At 43.3% G+C, this 15,895-nt stretch overlaps 1 protein-coding gene across 4 annotated transcripts in view; it reads right to left on the bottom strand.

Moving 5' to 3' along the window:
• Positions 1-15,895, bottom strand: part of lamb1a (laminin, beta 1a) — a 104,504-nt gene that overhangs the window by 9,589 nt on the left and 79,020 nt on the right. For 3 of the 4 annotated variants that reach the window (XM_061823597.1, XM_061823598.1, XM_061823596.1), the window contains 2 exons: positions 10,700-10,841; positions 31-207 (listed from right to left, as the gene is read on the bottom strand). In XM_061823597.1, coding sequence (XP_061679581.1) covers positions 31-207; positions 10,700-10,841 — 319 coding nt within the window. Of the gene's footprint in view, positions 1-30; positions 208-10,699; positions 10,842-15,895 lie in introns of those variants that run through there. The other variant, XR_009795512.1, reaches the window with a different exon arrangement.

The following is a 15,895-nucleotide window of genomic DNA, read 5'->3' on the forward strand; positions in this document are numbered from 1 at the left end:
AAGCTTAGGTGAACTTTATGTTTAATGTACCTTTTTCGCCTCTTTGACTATTTGTCTTATGCTTGTTGCATCCTGAATAGTGAGTTCACTGATGAGTGTGCCATTCAGAGTTTTGTCTCTAAGCAGTGACACTTCCTCATTAAGCTGCTGCAGCCGTCTTGTGGCATTGTTCAATTTTATTTCTCCATCTGATGTATCTGATTTCACCTAAACACAAGACAGTCAAAACATTTGTTAGTTTATAAAGCAACAGTAAAACCAAGAAGTCAAAATGTCCTATTTAATTGTAAATATCTTTTTATTTTACTGAGGTAATTACTCATAAATTTTCTTCATTACATTATAAGCAGCCATTTGTAGGTCATTCTGTGTGCAAATGTCACGAATGTGACGTATTATTGTACCTCCTTTTATGTCACAGCTACTATCGCAACTAGTTAACGTGTCCCCATGCATTTGAGCAAGCATGGTTTGTCAAATATGGATCAGTTGCAACTGCAACCACGTCAGGCTGTCAGCATCAAAGTGTATTGATTAATTTTATTTTTTTATATTTAGTTTATTATACTACATTGGAAAAGTACTCTGCCAGCTGTCGCGAGCCTGCTGGGTTGTCACTGGACTAAGCTAGCTGCTAGAACAAAATGCCAGCTAGCTCATGCAGTATTGTACTGTTTCATCAATACCAGTAAAATCATTTTTGGACTTCAGGTTGGTGTTGTTTTGATTTTGGGAGCAACAGTATATGTTCTTATAAACTGCGGTCAGGTTGACCGTCCAGTCAAGTAGTCATGGTCTATGGAAGTAAATATGTGCCACTAGGATTTGAAGGAAAAATGCCATTGAAAATGTTATGTTGTATTTTTGAATACATATTTTGACTACATTTTAAAATTCATATTGTTATTTTAAAGTGATCACATTTTCAATAGCTGTATTTCAATTTAACTTTTCAATGTTGTTAAATTCAGCATAAAAAAGCAACCTTTGAAAATTCAAATGCAATATACTATATCTAGTCGGAACTTCTCAACCTCACGCACCAAGTCAGGCTCCTTCCCTGCTAAAGAGATGACATTTCATGTCCCTTGAGCTAGTTTCTGTACCCGGGAATCAGATTGCCATAGCCCAGGTCACATCGCACCCGACCCGTATGGCGCTTCTCACAGGTGGTGAGCCCATGGGAAGGGGGACCCATGTTACCCTTTCAAGCTGTGCCCAGCCGAGCCCCATGGGTGCAGGCCCGGCCACCAGGCGCTCACCTTTGAGCCGCACCTCAAGGCCTGGCTCCAGAGGGGGCCCTGGTTACCCACGTCCGGGCAAGGGAAACCAAGATCCAATTTTTGTACTCGTCATAGGGGGTTTTGGAGTTGTACTTTGTCTGGTCCCTCACCTAGGACCTTTTTGCCTTGGGTGATGTGACCAGGCAAGCCCCAGACAATTCAGCTCCTCGGATCATTGGGACACACAAACCCCTCCAACATGATAAGGTGACGGCTCGAGGAGGGGATTGTGAAACATAATAACATCAAATTTAGTTGGAATATGTTAGGTTTAGTTTATTTGGTGTCAATATGGTTAATTCTTTTGGCACTGTTGGCTGTCAAAACCATGCAGGCGGTTCCAAAGAAGTAACTTTTCTCCATTAAGTGTATTTCAGTTTAACCTTCATTAGGCCAGAGGCTTGAACTTAAAGCTGAAGTAATATTACTTATCTTGAAATGTACGAGTGACAACTTTTTATTAGGAACCCCAGATTTATTATTATACCCAATGTAACTCCCGTATTTTCCGGATTATAAATCGCACTTTTTTCTTAGTTTCTGGGTTTGCGACTTATTTTCCAGAGCGACTTATATTTGAAATTATTAACACATTATTACATCCATCCATTTTCCGAGTCGCTTATCGGTTATTTTCGCACTAACAACTGTAAGAGGGCGCACTAGACCCATGTATCTGTAAGTGCTACTTCTGTACTTCAGAAAATTCAGCATTTCAACATTAGCTGTAACTTATAACAACTGAGAAGGACTGAACAAAAATGGCATTGAAGAAAAAAATCATATTTTGCAGATTGCAAGATGCAAGTAGTGCACGAAAAGCTCTGCTTGTAATGTATCAATAGCATGCAACCGCAGATCACGCCACAGTTAAAAAATAAATACAATGTTTTCAACTCCGTACCTGCTACCATCCCTTGGAAGCTTAAACCAAAATACTCCAACCATTTGATAGCTCCATGAATCGCAGCTTTAAAGCAGTCTTGCGTAACCTGTGGGAGGAGTGGATGACGGATGAAGAGCACAGCTTCCGGGTGAATCCGCCATGCAACTTTCCTGGAAGTCATTGGATGGCTCGATAAAGTATGGGCTTCCATGACAACCAAAACCATCCTGTTGGGATTCAGAAAGGCTGGAATAGGCTAGTTGTAGCTGCAAGTGACGGTGAGTCTGACGTAAGTGACGTAGAAGAGGAAGGGCTGCATGTTCTACCTCCAGAGTTAGCATAGTTGATGAAAAGTTACACCGAGGATGAAGATTTCATTGGATTTTAGTTACTGGGTATTTGAAGTGATATTGATGGTTGAGGTAAACTTCTTAGTATGTCATCTATGCTGTAGTTATCTGAATAACACTTAATGTTTTATGTTAACATACCAGGCACGTTTTCTGCTGTGTCATGTAACGTAAGCATACCGTTCAGCCTGTTGTTGCATCTATTCTATTTCTATTTTAAATTATTCATTAAAATTTTAAATGACGTCTGTTCTTGGTGTTGGATTTTATCAAATAAATTCCCCCCAAAAATGCAACTTAAATATGTTTTCCCCTTTTTTATTATGCATATTATGGCTGGTGCGACTTGTACTCCGGAGCGACTTATAGTCCAGTAAATACAGTTGTGTGATGGTGCTAGGTGATAGGGCCAATAGATTGCTGTATAAAAGATTTCTACAGAAAGCTACAGAAATGATATCTTGAGAACTTTTTACATTACCGTATTTTCTGGGCTATACATTGCTCCGGAGTACAAGTCGCACCAGCCATACAATGCATAAAAAAAGAAGGAAAAAAAACATATATACGTCGCACTGGAGTATAAGTCGCCCGGAACCTGTGCCCTCCTTCCATCATCCAATGCTCCCACAGCAGGGGTCGGGAACCTTTGGCTCGCGAGCCATACCTGGCTCTTTTAATGGTTGCATATGACTCGCGGAGCCCTCATAATGACATACTGTACATGTGATTTCTGTCATGCGGGCAACGCAAATGATGCAGAGAAGGTTTATCATTGTGGGTTTTCCGTACTTTGGGGCGGCAGGCAACACAAATGACGCAGAGACAGTTTGTCCTTGTGGGGTTTCTGTAGTCCACAGGCTGCGGGTCGAACGCCGATCGTGTCGGAACAACTAATTCTGGAAATACTTTTGACAAAGTTCGCTCCAAGAAAAAAATATGAGTACTGAAGTTTTAAACAAAAATGGACAGCCTTTGTGGAGATGGAGGGTTCTGTTGTGTGTCTACATTCACAGATGGGGAGTATGCCAAAGCATTGTCCTCAGTGTTGCCAGTAAACATTTTTCGAACTTCAGATAAAAAACAAGATAATCAAACAAATAAAAGACATGCCTTTGTCGGCAAGAACCATTCACCATAGCACCATCTTGATGGCACATCAAATTGAATTACTTTCACGATAGACGGAAGTCTCAATGCTTCCATGAATTTGAATATAACGAAGTATGAAGCACCAGAAGTCGCATTAATTATAAGTACTTTTGTCATCATTGAATGCAGCCCTATGGGGGGCACAAACCAGTGCAATCTGTAGGCCGGTCCCAAGCCCGGATAAATGCAGAGGGTTGCGTCAGGAAGGGCATCCGGCGTAAAAACTGTGCCAAACAAATATGAGCGTTCATCTAAAGAATCCCATACCGGATCGGTCGTGGCCCGGGTTAACAACGCCCGCCCCCGGCACTGCTAACCTGCAGGGCGTCGGTGGAAATTCAGCTACTGTGGGTCGAAGACAAAGAAGAGGAGGAAACCGGATCCAGCGTCAGAAGAAAAAGAGGAATGCACAGAGCCTACAACTGAGTGTAGGGACTTTGAATGTTGGGACTATGACAGGAAAAGCTCAGGAGTTGGTTGACATGATGATTAGGAGAAAGGTTGATATTCTGTGCATCCAAGAGAGCAGGTGGAAAGGTAGTAAGGCTAGAAGTTTGGGAGCAGGGTTTAAATTATTCTACCACGGAGTAGATGGGAAGAGAAATGGAGTAGGGGTTATTTTAAAGGAAGAGCTGGCTAAGAATGTCTTGGAGGTGAAAAGAGTATCAGATCGAGTGATGAGACTAAAATTTGAAATTGAGGGTGTTATGTACAATGTGGTTAGCGGCTATGCACCACAGGTAGGATGTGACCTAGAGTTGAAAGAGAAATTCTGGAAGGAACTAGATGAAGTAGTTCTGAGCATCCCAGACAGCGAGAGAGTTGTGATTGGTGCAGATTGTAATGGACATATTGGTAAAGGAAACAGGGGCGATGAAGAAGTGATGGGTAAGTACGGCATCCAGGAAAGGAACTTTGAAGGGCAGATGGTGGTGGACTTTGCAAAAAGGATGGAGATGGCTGTAGTGAACACTTATTTCCAGAAGAGGGAGGAGCATATAGTAACCTACAAGAGCGGAGGTAGAACCACGCAGGTAGATTATATTTTGTGCAGACGATGTAATCTGAAGGAGGTTACTGACTGTAAAGTAGTGGTAGGGGAGAGTGTAGCTCGACAGCATAGGATGGTAGTATGTAGGATGATTCTGGTGGTGGGTAGGAAGATTAAGAAGACAAAGGTAGAGCAGAGAACCATGTGGTGGAAGCTGAGAAAGGAAGAATGTTGTGCGGCCTTCCGGAAAGAGGTGAGACAGGCTCTCGATGGACAACCGAAGCTCCCGGAAGACTGGACGACGACAGCCAAGGTGATCAGAGAGACAGGCAGGAGAGTACGTGGTGTGTCATCTGGTAGGAAAGGGGAGAAGGAGACTTGGTGGTGGAACCCCAAAATACAGGGAGTCATACAAGGAAAGAGATTAGCGAAGAAGAAGTGGGATACTGAGAGGACTGGGGAGAGGCGAAAGGAGTACATCGAGATGCGACGTAGGGCAAAGGTAGAGGTGGCAAAGGCTAAACAAGAGGCATATGAAGACATGTACACCAGGTTGGACACGAAAGAAGGAGAAGAGGATCTCTACAGGTTGGCCAGACAGAGGGATAGAGATGGGAAGGATGTGCAGAAGGTTAGGGTGATTAAGGATAGAGATGGAAATGTGTTGACTGGTGCCGGTAGTGTGCTAAATAGATGGAAAGAATACTTTGAGAAGTTGATGAATGAAGAAAATGACAGAGAAGGAAGAGTTGAAGAGGCAAGAGTGAAGGACCAGGAAGTGGCAATGATTACTAAGGGGGAAGTCAGAAAGGCATTACAAATGATGAAAAATTGAAAGGCAGTTGGTCCTGATGACATACCGGTGGAGGTATGGAAGCAATTTCGAGAGATGGCTGTGGAGTTTTTGACTAACTTATTCAACAGAATAGTCGCGGGAGAAAAGATGCGTGAAGAATGGAGGAAAAGTGTTCTAGTTCCCATTTTTAAGAACAAAGGGGATGTTCAGAGCTGTGGGAACTATAGAGGAATAAAGTTGATGAGCCACACAATGAATTTATGGGAAAGAGTAGTGGAGGCTAGACTCAGGACAGAAGTAAGTATCTGCGAGCAACAGTATGGTTTCATGCCTAGAAAGAGTACCACAGATGCATTATTTGCCTTGAGGATGCTCGTGGAAAAGTACAGAGAAGGTCAGAAGGAGCTACATTGTGTCTTTGTGGATCTAGAGAAAGCCTATGACAGAGTACCAAGAGAGGAACTGTGGTACTGCATGCGTAAGTCTGGTGTGGCAGAGAAGTATGTTAAAATAGTACAGGACATGTATGATGGCAGCAGAACAATGGTGAGGTGTGCCTTAGGTGACAGAGGAATTTAAGGTGGAGGTGGGACTGCATCAGGGATCAGCTCTGAGCCCCTTCCTGTTTGCAGTGGTAATGGATAGGCTGACAGATGAGGTTAGACTGGAATCCCCTTGGACCATGATGTTCGCAGATGATATTGTCATATGCAGTGAAAGCAGGGAGCATGCAGAGGAACAATTGGAAAGATGGAGACATGCACTGGAAAGGAGAGGAATGAAGATTAGCAGAAGTAAAACAGAATATATGTGCGTGAATGAGAAAAGTAGAGGGGGAAGAGTGAGGCTACAGGGAGAAGAGATAGCGAGGGTGGATGACTTCAAATACTTGGGGTCAACAATACAGAGCAATGGAGAGTGTGGTCAGGAAGTGAAGAAACGGGTCCAAGCAGGTTGGAACAGCTGGCGAAAGGTGTCTGGTGTGTTATGTGACAGAAGAGTCTCTGCTAGGATGAAGGGCAAAGTTTACAAAACAGTGGTGAGGCCGGCCATGATGTACGGATTAGAGACGGTGGCACTGAAGAAACAACAGGAAGCTGAACTGGAGGTGGCAGAAATGAAGATGTTGAGGTTCTCGCTCGGAGTGACCAGGTTGGATAGGATTAGAAATGAGCTCATTCGAGGGACAGCCAAAGCTGGATGTTTTGGAGACAAGATTCGAGAGAGCAGACTTCGATGGTTTGGACATGTTCAGAGGCGAGAGAGTGAGTATATTGGTAGAAGGATACTGAGGATGGAGCTCCCAGGCAAAAGAGCGAGAGGAAGACCAAAGAGAAGGTTTATGGATGTGGTGAGGGAAGACATGAGGGCAGTTGGGGTTAGAGAGGAAGATGCAGGAGATAGGCTAAGATGGCAAAAGATGACACGCTGTGGCGACCCCTAACGGGACAAGCCGAAAGGAAAAGAAGAAGAAGAAGACTTTTGTCATCATTGCTTAGCAACATCATAACAATGTTATTGAAAATAATCTGCAGAATATGAGTTTCTCTTCAATGGCGTTTTATTCAGTCCTTCTGAGTTGTTGTAAATTCTGCACCATCAGCTGACCAATGAAAAAATCTGCGATATATAACCCAGAAAAATACGGTACTCCAGAATACCATCAGATAAGAATTGTAGGCAATTATGGGTGCATGCCATCAACCATATTCATGCAGTGATGAAGAAGAAATGAGTGCCATCAAGATATGATGTTGTTTGTTCTGAAAACTTCAGAGAAGAGGACTTCTATCTCTCCAAGCACAGGCATTTGAAGCTGCGCAAGAAGACTGCAATGTCATTTTTTTTTTTTCTTGGAAGCACAAGGTAGGAACTTTTAAGGAGCCATTCATTAATTTGCACAATATTGTATATCAATGTGAGTAAGTAAAAAGGCAAAGTCAGGCAAAAAAGCGAGAGGAAGACCAGAGAAAAGGCGGATGGATGTTAGAGAGGAGGATGCACGAGATAGGCTTAGATGGGAAAAGATGACACGCTGTGGGAACCCCTAATGGTTGTATAGAATGTGAGTTAGTCAAAGCATGCATTTTCACTTGAGCTTTAATAATGTCTGTTAAGTATTATTAACACAGTAACTCAGTTCTTGATTGTTTCACTGGTAATATATACAGGCTTTTTCAAACATTTGTGGAATTCCTCTACGATATATATTATTATATATTTTTTTAAATTTTGTATACAGGTATATTGTGGCCCCTCCTCGAGCTGTGCCCTTATAGTAGTGAAGGGGTTTGTGTGTCCCAATCTTCTTCTTTTCCTTTCAGCTTTTCCCGTTAGGGGTCGCCACAGCGTGTCATCTTTTTCCATTTTATCTCGTGCATCTACCTCTCTAACCCCAACTGCCCTCATGTCTTCGTTCACATCCATCAACCTTCTCTTTGGTCTTCCTCTCGCTCTTTTGCCAGGCAGCTCCATCCTCAGCACTCTTCTACCAATATACTCACTTTCTTGCCTCTGAACGTGTCCAAACCATCGAAGTCTGCTCTCTTGAACCTTGTCTCCAAAACATCCAACTTTGACTGTCCCTCTAGTCAGCTAATTTCTAATGCTATCCAACCTGCTTACTCCGAGCGAGAATCTCAACATCTTCATTTCTGCTTCCTCCAGTTCTGCTTCCTGTTGTTTCTTCAGTGCCACAGTCTCTAATCCCTACATCATGGCCGGCCTCACCACTGTTTTATAAACTTTGCCCTTCATCCTAGCAGATACTCTTCTATCACATAGAACACCAAACAACTTCCGCCAACTGTTCCACCCGCTTGGACCCGTTTCTTCACTTCCTTACCACACTCTCCATTGCTCTGTAATGTTGACCCCTAGTATTTGAAGTTATCCACCCTTGTTATCTCTTCACCCTGGAGCTTTACTCCTCCCCCTTCGCACCTCTCATTCACGCACATATATTCTGTTTTACTACAGCTAATCTCCATTCCTCTCCTTTCCAGTGCATGTCTCCATCTTTCTAATTGTTCCTCCACCTTCTCCCTGATTTCACTGCATATCACAATATCATCCGCAAACATCATGGTCCAAGGGGATTCCAGTCTAACCTTGTCTGTCAGCCTATCCATTACCACTGCAAACAGGAAGGGGCTCAAAGCTGATCCCTGATGCAGTCCCACCTCCAACCTTAAATTCTTCTGTCACATCTCACCACTGTTCTGCTGCCATCATACATGTCCTGTACTATTCTAACATATTTCTCTGGTACTCTGTCATAGGCTTTCTCTAGATCCACAAAGATACACTGTAGCTCCTGCTGACCTTCTCAGTACTTTTCTGCTAGCATCTTCAAGGTAAATAATGCATCTGTGGTCCTCTTTCTAGGCATGAAACCATACTGTTGCTCGCAGATACTTACTTCTGTCCTGAGTCTAGCCTCCACTACTCTTTCCCATAACTTCATTGTGTGGCTTATCAACTTTATTCCTCAATAATTCCCACAGCTATGAACATCACCTTTGTTCTTAAAAATGGGAACTAGTACACACCCAATGATCCTAGGATCTAAGTTGTCTGGGGCTTCATGCCCCTCATAGGGTCACCCATGGCAAAAAGGTCCTTGGTAAGGGACCAGACAAAGTAAGACTCCAAAACCCCTATGACGAGTACAAAAATTGGATTTTGGTTGGACCGGGTCACTAGGGCCTCCCTCTGGAGCCAGGCCTTGAGGTGGGGCCCGAAGGCTAGCACCTGGTGGCTGGGCCTGCACCCATGGGGCTCGGCCGGGCACACCCCGAAAGGGTATCTCATCATCAGTGAGAGGCACCATAGGGGTTGGGTGCGATGTGAGCTGGGCGGTGGCCAAAGGCAGGGCACCAGGATACCCTAGGTCACAGTTTGATGATCGACTTTGTGATCATGTCATCGGACTTGCAACCGCATGTCTTGGACACTCGGGTGAAGAGAGGGGCGGAGCTGTCAACTGATTACCACCTGGTGGTGAGTTGGCTCCGATGGTGGGGGAAGATACCGGTCCGACGTGGCAGGCCTGAATGTATTGTGAGGGTCTGCTGGGAACAGCTGGCAGATTGTCCTGTCAGAAGGAATTTCAACTCTCACCTCTGAAAGAGTTTTGCTCACATCCCAGAGGAGGCGGGGGACATTGAGTCCGAGTGGACGATGCTCCACGCCTCCATTGCTGAGACGGCTTACTGGAGCTTCGACCGTAATGTAGTTGGTGCCTGTCATGGCGACAACCCCTGAACACATTGGTGGACACAAACAGTGAGGGATGCTGTTAAGTTGAAGAAGTAGTCCTATCGGGTAACTGTGAGGGATGCTGTTCAGCTGAAGAAGGAGTCCTATCGGGAATTTTTGGCCTGTGGGACTCGCAAGGCAGCTGATAGGTAGGTATTGGCTGGCCAAGCGGAATGCAGCTTCGGTGGTCACTGAGGGAAAAATCCGGGTGTGGGAGGCGTTCAGTGAGGCTATGGATAATGACTTCAAGACGGCTTTGAGGATTTTCTGGTCCACCATCCGGGGTCTCAGAAGGGAGAACCAGTGCACCGTCAACACTGTGTATGGTGGGGATGGGGCACTGCTCACCTCAACTCGGGATGTTGTGAGTCGATGGGGAGAGTACTTCGAAGACCTCCTCAATTCCACCAACACTCCTTCCCATGAGGAAACTGAGTCTGTGTGCTCTGAGGTGGGCTCTTCTATCTCTGGGGTTGAGGTCACCGAGGTGGTTAAAAAGCTCCTTGATGGAAGGGCCCCGGGGTGGATGAGATTCGCCCGGAGTTCCTAAAGGCTGTGGATGTTGTGGGGCGTTTTGGTTGACATGTTTAGATTATATTCATGTCTCTAGGGAGCCAAAACATCCCAAATATTTATTTATCGCATCGTTTTCCAAAACAGTGTATGTTTCCCATGGTTTTTGCCCGGACTGGAAGGCAAAGCCTATTGAACATGGCGGCAGACATAATGGATGCAGAGTGCGCAGTCTAGTTTTTATTCTACATCATTGTGTAAAGCCAATTTCAGTTGACAGCAGAAGCAACAAAGAAGCCCCCCTAGAATAGAGAAAATGTATGAATTCATCCTTTTAATTCTTATTCCACAAACACTATAATAATCAAAATACTGTGTTTAAAGTAGTGGGGGCATAGACAACATATTCTTGCCCTAAAAATTCTTGCCTTTACTTCTACTTTAAATATTTAAGCACAGAGGACTGACTGAGAGCAGTAGCTTGTTGGTGTTTTTGATATCATCTGTGGCCTGCTGGATTGCACTGCTGGCAGCTGTCTGAGCTCTCTGAGCTTCTTCCAGAGCTTCTTTGACTATCTCTGAAGAGTCCTTCGCATCAGCTGCCTCCTGGCTGTTGAATACAGGGAGTTAATTTCATTATTACAGTCTTGACAATTTCAACAGGGGAACGGGAAATATCAGGAAATCTTAAACTTCAATATGAGAAACTGACTTTTTATTGCACGTATACAAACATTTCAGTCTGTATTGTGCTTCGCCACTCATTAAGTGTGGAATTATAGTTACGAAGTAGCTTTATTAATGAGGTACCTCTTTTTGAAAATGTGTCTCTAAATGATCCATTCAGATTTTGGCCTGATAGTGATGTCTAATCAGCCTAATTTAAACTAATACTGCCAATACACCAAATTTCTCCGTCCAAGACTTGGCAGCTAGCCTGGTTGAAGAACTGCTATTTTTAAGAGAGACATACTGTACATACATGAAAACATTAACATTTCAAGCAAAAAGAAATGAGCAACTGCAGTGTTGGATGCAGGTTAATGTTACAGGATGACGACCAGTGAGGATTTATCTGGAGGGTCGGGCTGAACGATGTATTGTTTTCTAGGTTTAGAATGGCTTGGAACTATAAGCATAATTAGGGGGTTGAATCACCAAGCCTCACTGTTTTTGAAATCTGCAAAGAAGCAAACATTTATCTCGTACATTAATACAGGTTATATACATTTGTAAGGTTTCATACAAACCAATAAAAATATCAGTGTGTACATTAGCTTGTGAATTTATTTCAGAAAGCTTTAACTCTGGCTTGTGTGTTAAACATGATCATGTTCTTGTATCTTCAAGCAATTTGATGACTTACCAGATGTATGATTTAAGATTACACTGGAAGATGTCTTTTTCTGTTAGAATATGTCAAGAAAAGGCGCCCAATTGACATGTGAGTTACGACTTTTACATTAAAAACATACAGTGAAGAAAATAAGTATTTGAACACCCTGCTATATTCCAAGTTCTCCCACTTAGAAATCATGGAGGGGTCTGATAATTTCATTGTAGGTGCATGTCCACTGTGAGAGAGATAATCTAAATAGAAACATCCAGAGATCACAATGTATGTTTTTTTTTAATGATTTATTTGTGTGATAGAGCTGCAAATAAGTATTTGAACACCTGTCTATGAGCTAAAATTCTGACCCTAAAAGACCTGTTAGTCCGCCTTTAAAAGTCCACCTCCAGTCCATGTATTATCCTCAATCAGATACACCTGTGTGAGGTCGTTAGCTGGACCTGGATACCTGTCCACTCCATACAATCAGTAAGACTCAAACTTGTAACATAGTCAAGACTAAAGAGCTGTCCAAAGACACCAGATACAAAATTGTACAACTCCACACAGCTGGCAAGAGCTACAGAGAAATTGTCAGGCAGCTTGGTGAAAAGAGGTCCACTGTTGGAGCAATCATTAGAAAATGGAAGAAGCTAAACATGACAGTCACTCTCAGACGCAGTGGAGCCCCATGCAAGATATCACCTCGTGGGGCAATGATTCTGAGGAAAGGTGAAGAATCAGCCCAGGATTACACGACAGGACTTGGTCAATGACCTGAAAAGAGCTGGGACCACCGTTTCCAAGGTGACAGTTGGTAATACACTAACATCATGGTTTGAAATCATGCATGGGACAGAAGGTTCCCCTGCTTAAACCAGCACATGTCAAGGCCCGTCTTAAGTTTACCAGTGACCATTTAGATGATACAGAGGAGTCATGGAATATTTTGTGGTCAGATGAAACCAAAATGGAACTTTTTTTTGGTCATAATTCTACTCACTGTGTTTGAAAGAAGACGAATGATTAGTTCCATCCCAAGAACAACATCCCTACTGTAAAGCATAGGGGTGGTAGCATTAGGCATTGGGGGTGTTTTTCTGGACATGGGACACGACATCTGCACTGTATTAAAGGGAGGATGACTGCAGCCATGTATTGTGAGATTTTGGGGAACAACCTCTCTCCTCAGTCAGAGTATTGAAGATGGTTCGTGGCTGGGTCTTTCAACATGACAATGACCCAAAGCACACAGCCAGTAAAACCAAGCAGTAGCTCCGTTAGAAGGATATCAAGGTTCTGGTGTGGCCTCGCCAGTCTCCAGACCTAAACCCAATCAAAAATCTTTGGAGTTAGCTGAAACTACGTGTTTCTCAGTGACAGCCCGAAACGTGTTTATTCTAGAGAAGATCTGTGTGGAAGAGTGGGCCAAAATCCCTCCTGCAGTGTGTGCAAACCTGGTGAACACCTACAGGAAACATTTGGCCTTTTGTTTGCAAAAAGGCTACTGTACCAAATTTTAACATTGTTTTTCTCAGGTGTTCAAATACTTATTTGCAGCTGTATCACACAAATAAATTGTTAAAAAAAAATCATACATTGGGATTTCTGGATTTTTCTTTTTAGATTGTCTCTCTCACAGTGGACATGCACCTACAATGAAAATTTCAGACACCGCCATGATTTCTAAGTGGGAGAACATGCAATATAGCAGGGTGTTCAAATACTTGTACTCAAATACTGTATGTGAACCGATAAAACTGCCCATCTGAGATGTACAGGTGTGTAATGGGATTCCACTGACCTTTAGAAAAAAACAGAATTCTAAGATGCAATGAACTTCATAAAGTGAACAGCGACATAGCAAGAGATTACTGTGATTTGTGGTGTGTGTATATTGTCACTTTAGTCAGTAATTGTTCTCTTGTTTTTCTTTTAAACCCTGAAAAATATATAGTTTGAATAATTAATATTGATAACATTATTTATCATATCTATCTTCTTTTCCTTTCGGCTTGTCTTGTTAGGTGTTATGGGATTTTCTATGAAAGCCTATCTCCTGCATCTTCCTCTCAAACACTAACTGTCCTCATGTCGTCCATCACAAGATTCATCAACTTCCTCCTTTGGTGTTCCTCTCACTCTTTTGCCTGGCAGCTCCATTCTCAGCACCCTTCTACCAATGTACTCACTCTCTCGCCTCTGGACAGATCCAAACCATTAAAGTCTTCTCTCTCAAACCTTGTCTCCAAAACATCTAACTTTGCCTGTCCTTCAAATAAACTAATTTCTAATCATATCCAACCTGCTCACTCCCCGAGAGAACCTATACATCTTCTTTTCTTCCACCTGAAGCTCTGCTTCCTAAGTTTTCTTCAGTGCCACCATCTCTAATCCTTGCATCACAGCTGGCCTCATCACTGTTTTATAAACTTTGCCCTTCATCCAAACAGAGACTCTTCTGTCACATAACACACCAGACACCTATCACCAACTGTTCTCACCAACCTGTTTGGACTTGTTTCTTCACTTCTTTATCACACTCACCATTGACTGCAAGTTTTTGAAGTCATCCACCCTCGCTATCTCTTCTCCCTGGAGCCTCACTCTTCCACCTCCACCCCTCTCATTCACGCACATATATTATTTTTTACTTTGGCTCAACTTCATTCCTCTCCTTTCCAGTGCATGCCTACATCTTTCTAACTGTACCTCCACCTGCTCCCTGCTTTCACTGCACGTCACAACGTCATCTGCGAACATCATTGTCCAAGGTGATTCCGGTCTAACATGATCCTATCCATTATCACAGCAAACAGGAAGGGAGACCCACCTCCACCTAAAATTCTTCTGTCACACATAGGGCACAACTTACCACTTTTCGGCTGCCCTCATACATATCCTTTTCTTTGCCACACCAGACTAACACATGCAGGACCACATTCCCTCTCTCGGTCTTCTGTCATTGGTGTTCTCTCAATCCACAAAGACACAATGTAACTCCTTCTGACCTAACCTTCTCTGTACTTTTCCACTAGCATCCTCAAGACAAATAATGCATTTGTGGTACTCTTTCTTGGCATAAAATCATACTGTTGCTTGCAGATACTTACTTGTGTCCTGAGTCTTGTCTACAGTACTCTTTCGCATAACTTCATTGTGTGGCTCATTAACTTTATTCCCCTATAGTTCCCACAGCTCTGCAAATTCCCTTTGTTCTTAAATGGGAACTAGCACACGTCCTCCATTCTTCAGGGATCTTCTTGCCCTCTAGTATTCTGTTGAATAAGTTGGTCAAAAACTCCACAGCCACCTCTCCAAATTGCTTCCATTCCTCCACAGGTATGTAATGAGGACCAACTGCCTTTCCATTTTTCATCCTCTTTAGGTGCCTTTCTAACTTCTCCCTGATAAGTCATTGCCACTTCCTGGTCCATCACACTTGCCTCTTCTACTCTTCCTTCCCAGTCATTTTCTTCTTCTTTTTTTCATCAACTTCTCAAAGTATTCATTCCATCTATTTAGGACACTATTGGGACCAGTCAACACATTTCCATCTCTATCCTTAATCACCCTTACCTGTTGTACATCCTTCCCATCTCCATCCCTCTGTTTGGCCAACCTGTAGAGATCCTTTTCTCCTTCTTTCATGTCCAACCTGGTGTACATGTTGTCATATGTCTCTTGTTTAGCCTTTGCCACCGCTACCTTTGCCCTACGTCGCATCTCAATGTATTCATTTCTCCTTTCCTCAGTCCTCTCACTGTCCCACTTCTTCACTAACCTCTTTCCCCGTTTGACTTCCTGTATTTTGGGGTTCCACCACCAAGTCTCCATTTCACATTTCCGACCAGAAGACACAAAATACTCTCCTGCCTGTCTCTCCGATCACCTTGGCTGTAGTAGTGCAGTCTTCCGGGAGCTCCTCCTGTCTGTCGAGAGCATGTCTCAACTATTTCCGAAAGGCCGTCCAACATTCTTCCTTTCTCAGCTTCCACCATATGCTTCTCTGCTCTACCTTAGTCTTCTTAAACTTCCTCTCCACCACTAGAGTCATCCTACACACCACCATCGCATGCTGTCGACCTACACCGTCCCATACAAGTACCTTACAGTCAGTAACGCCTTTCAGATTAAATCGCCTCCACAAAATGTAATACACCTGCATTCTTTCACTCTTGTAGGTCACCCTATGTTCCAGTGGTACCTCTACTTACGAAAGTCTCTCTGGATGAAAGATTCGGGTTATGAAAAGTCTCCCCGGAAAATATATTTCGCTAGTTACGAAATAAATCCTGGATATGAATAGGGAAAAAATAGCGCTGGATTGA

Source organism: Syngnathoides biaculeatus, chromosome 6 (genome assembly GCF_019802595.1).
Source record: "Syngnathoides biaculeatus isolate LvHL_M chromosome 6, ASM1980259v1, whole genome shotgun sequence".
Lineage (NCBI taxonomy): Eukaryota > Metazoa > Chordata > Actinopteri > Syngnathiformes > Syngnathidae > Syngnathoides > Syngnathoides biaculeatus.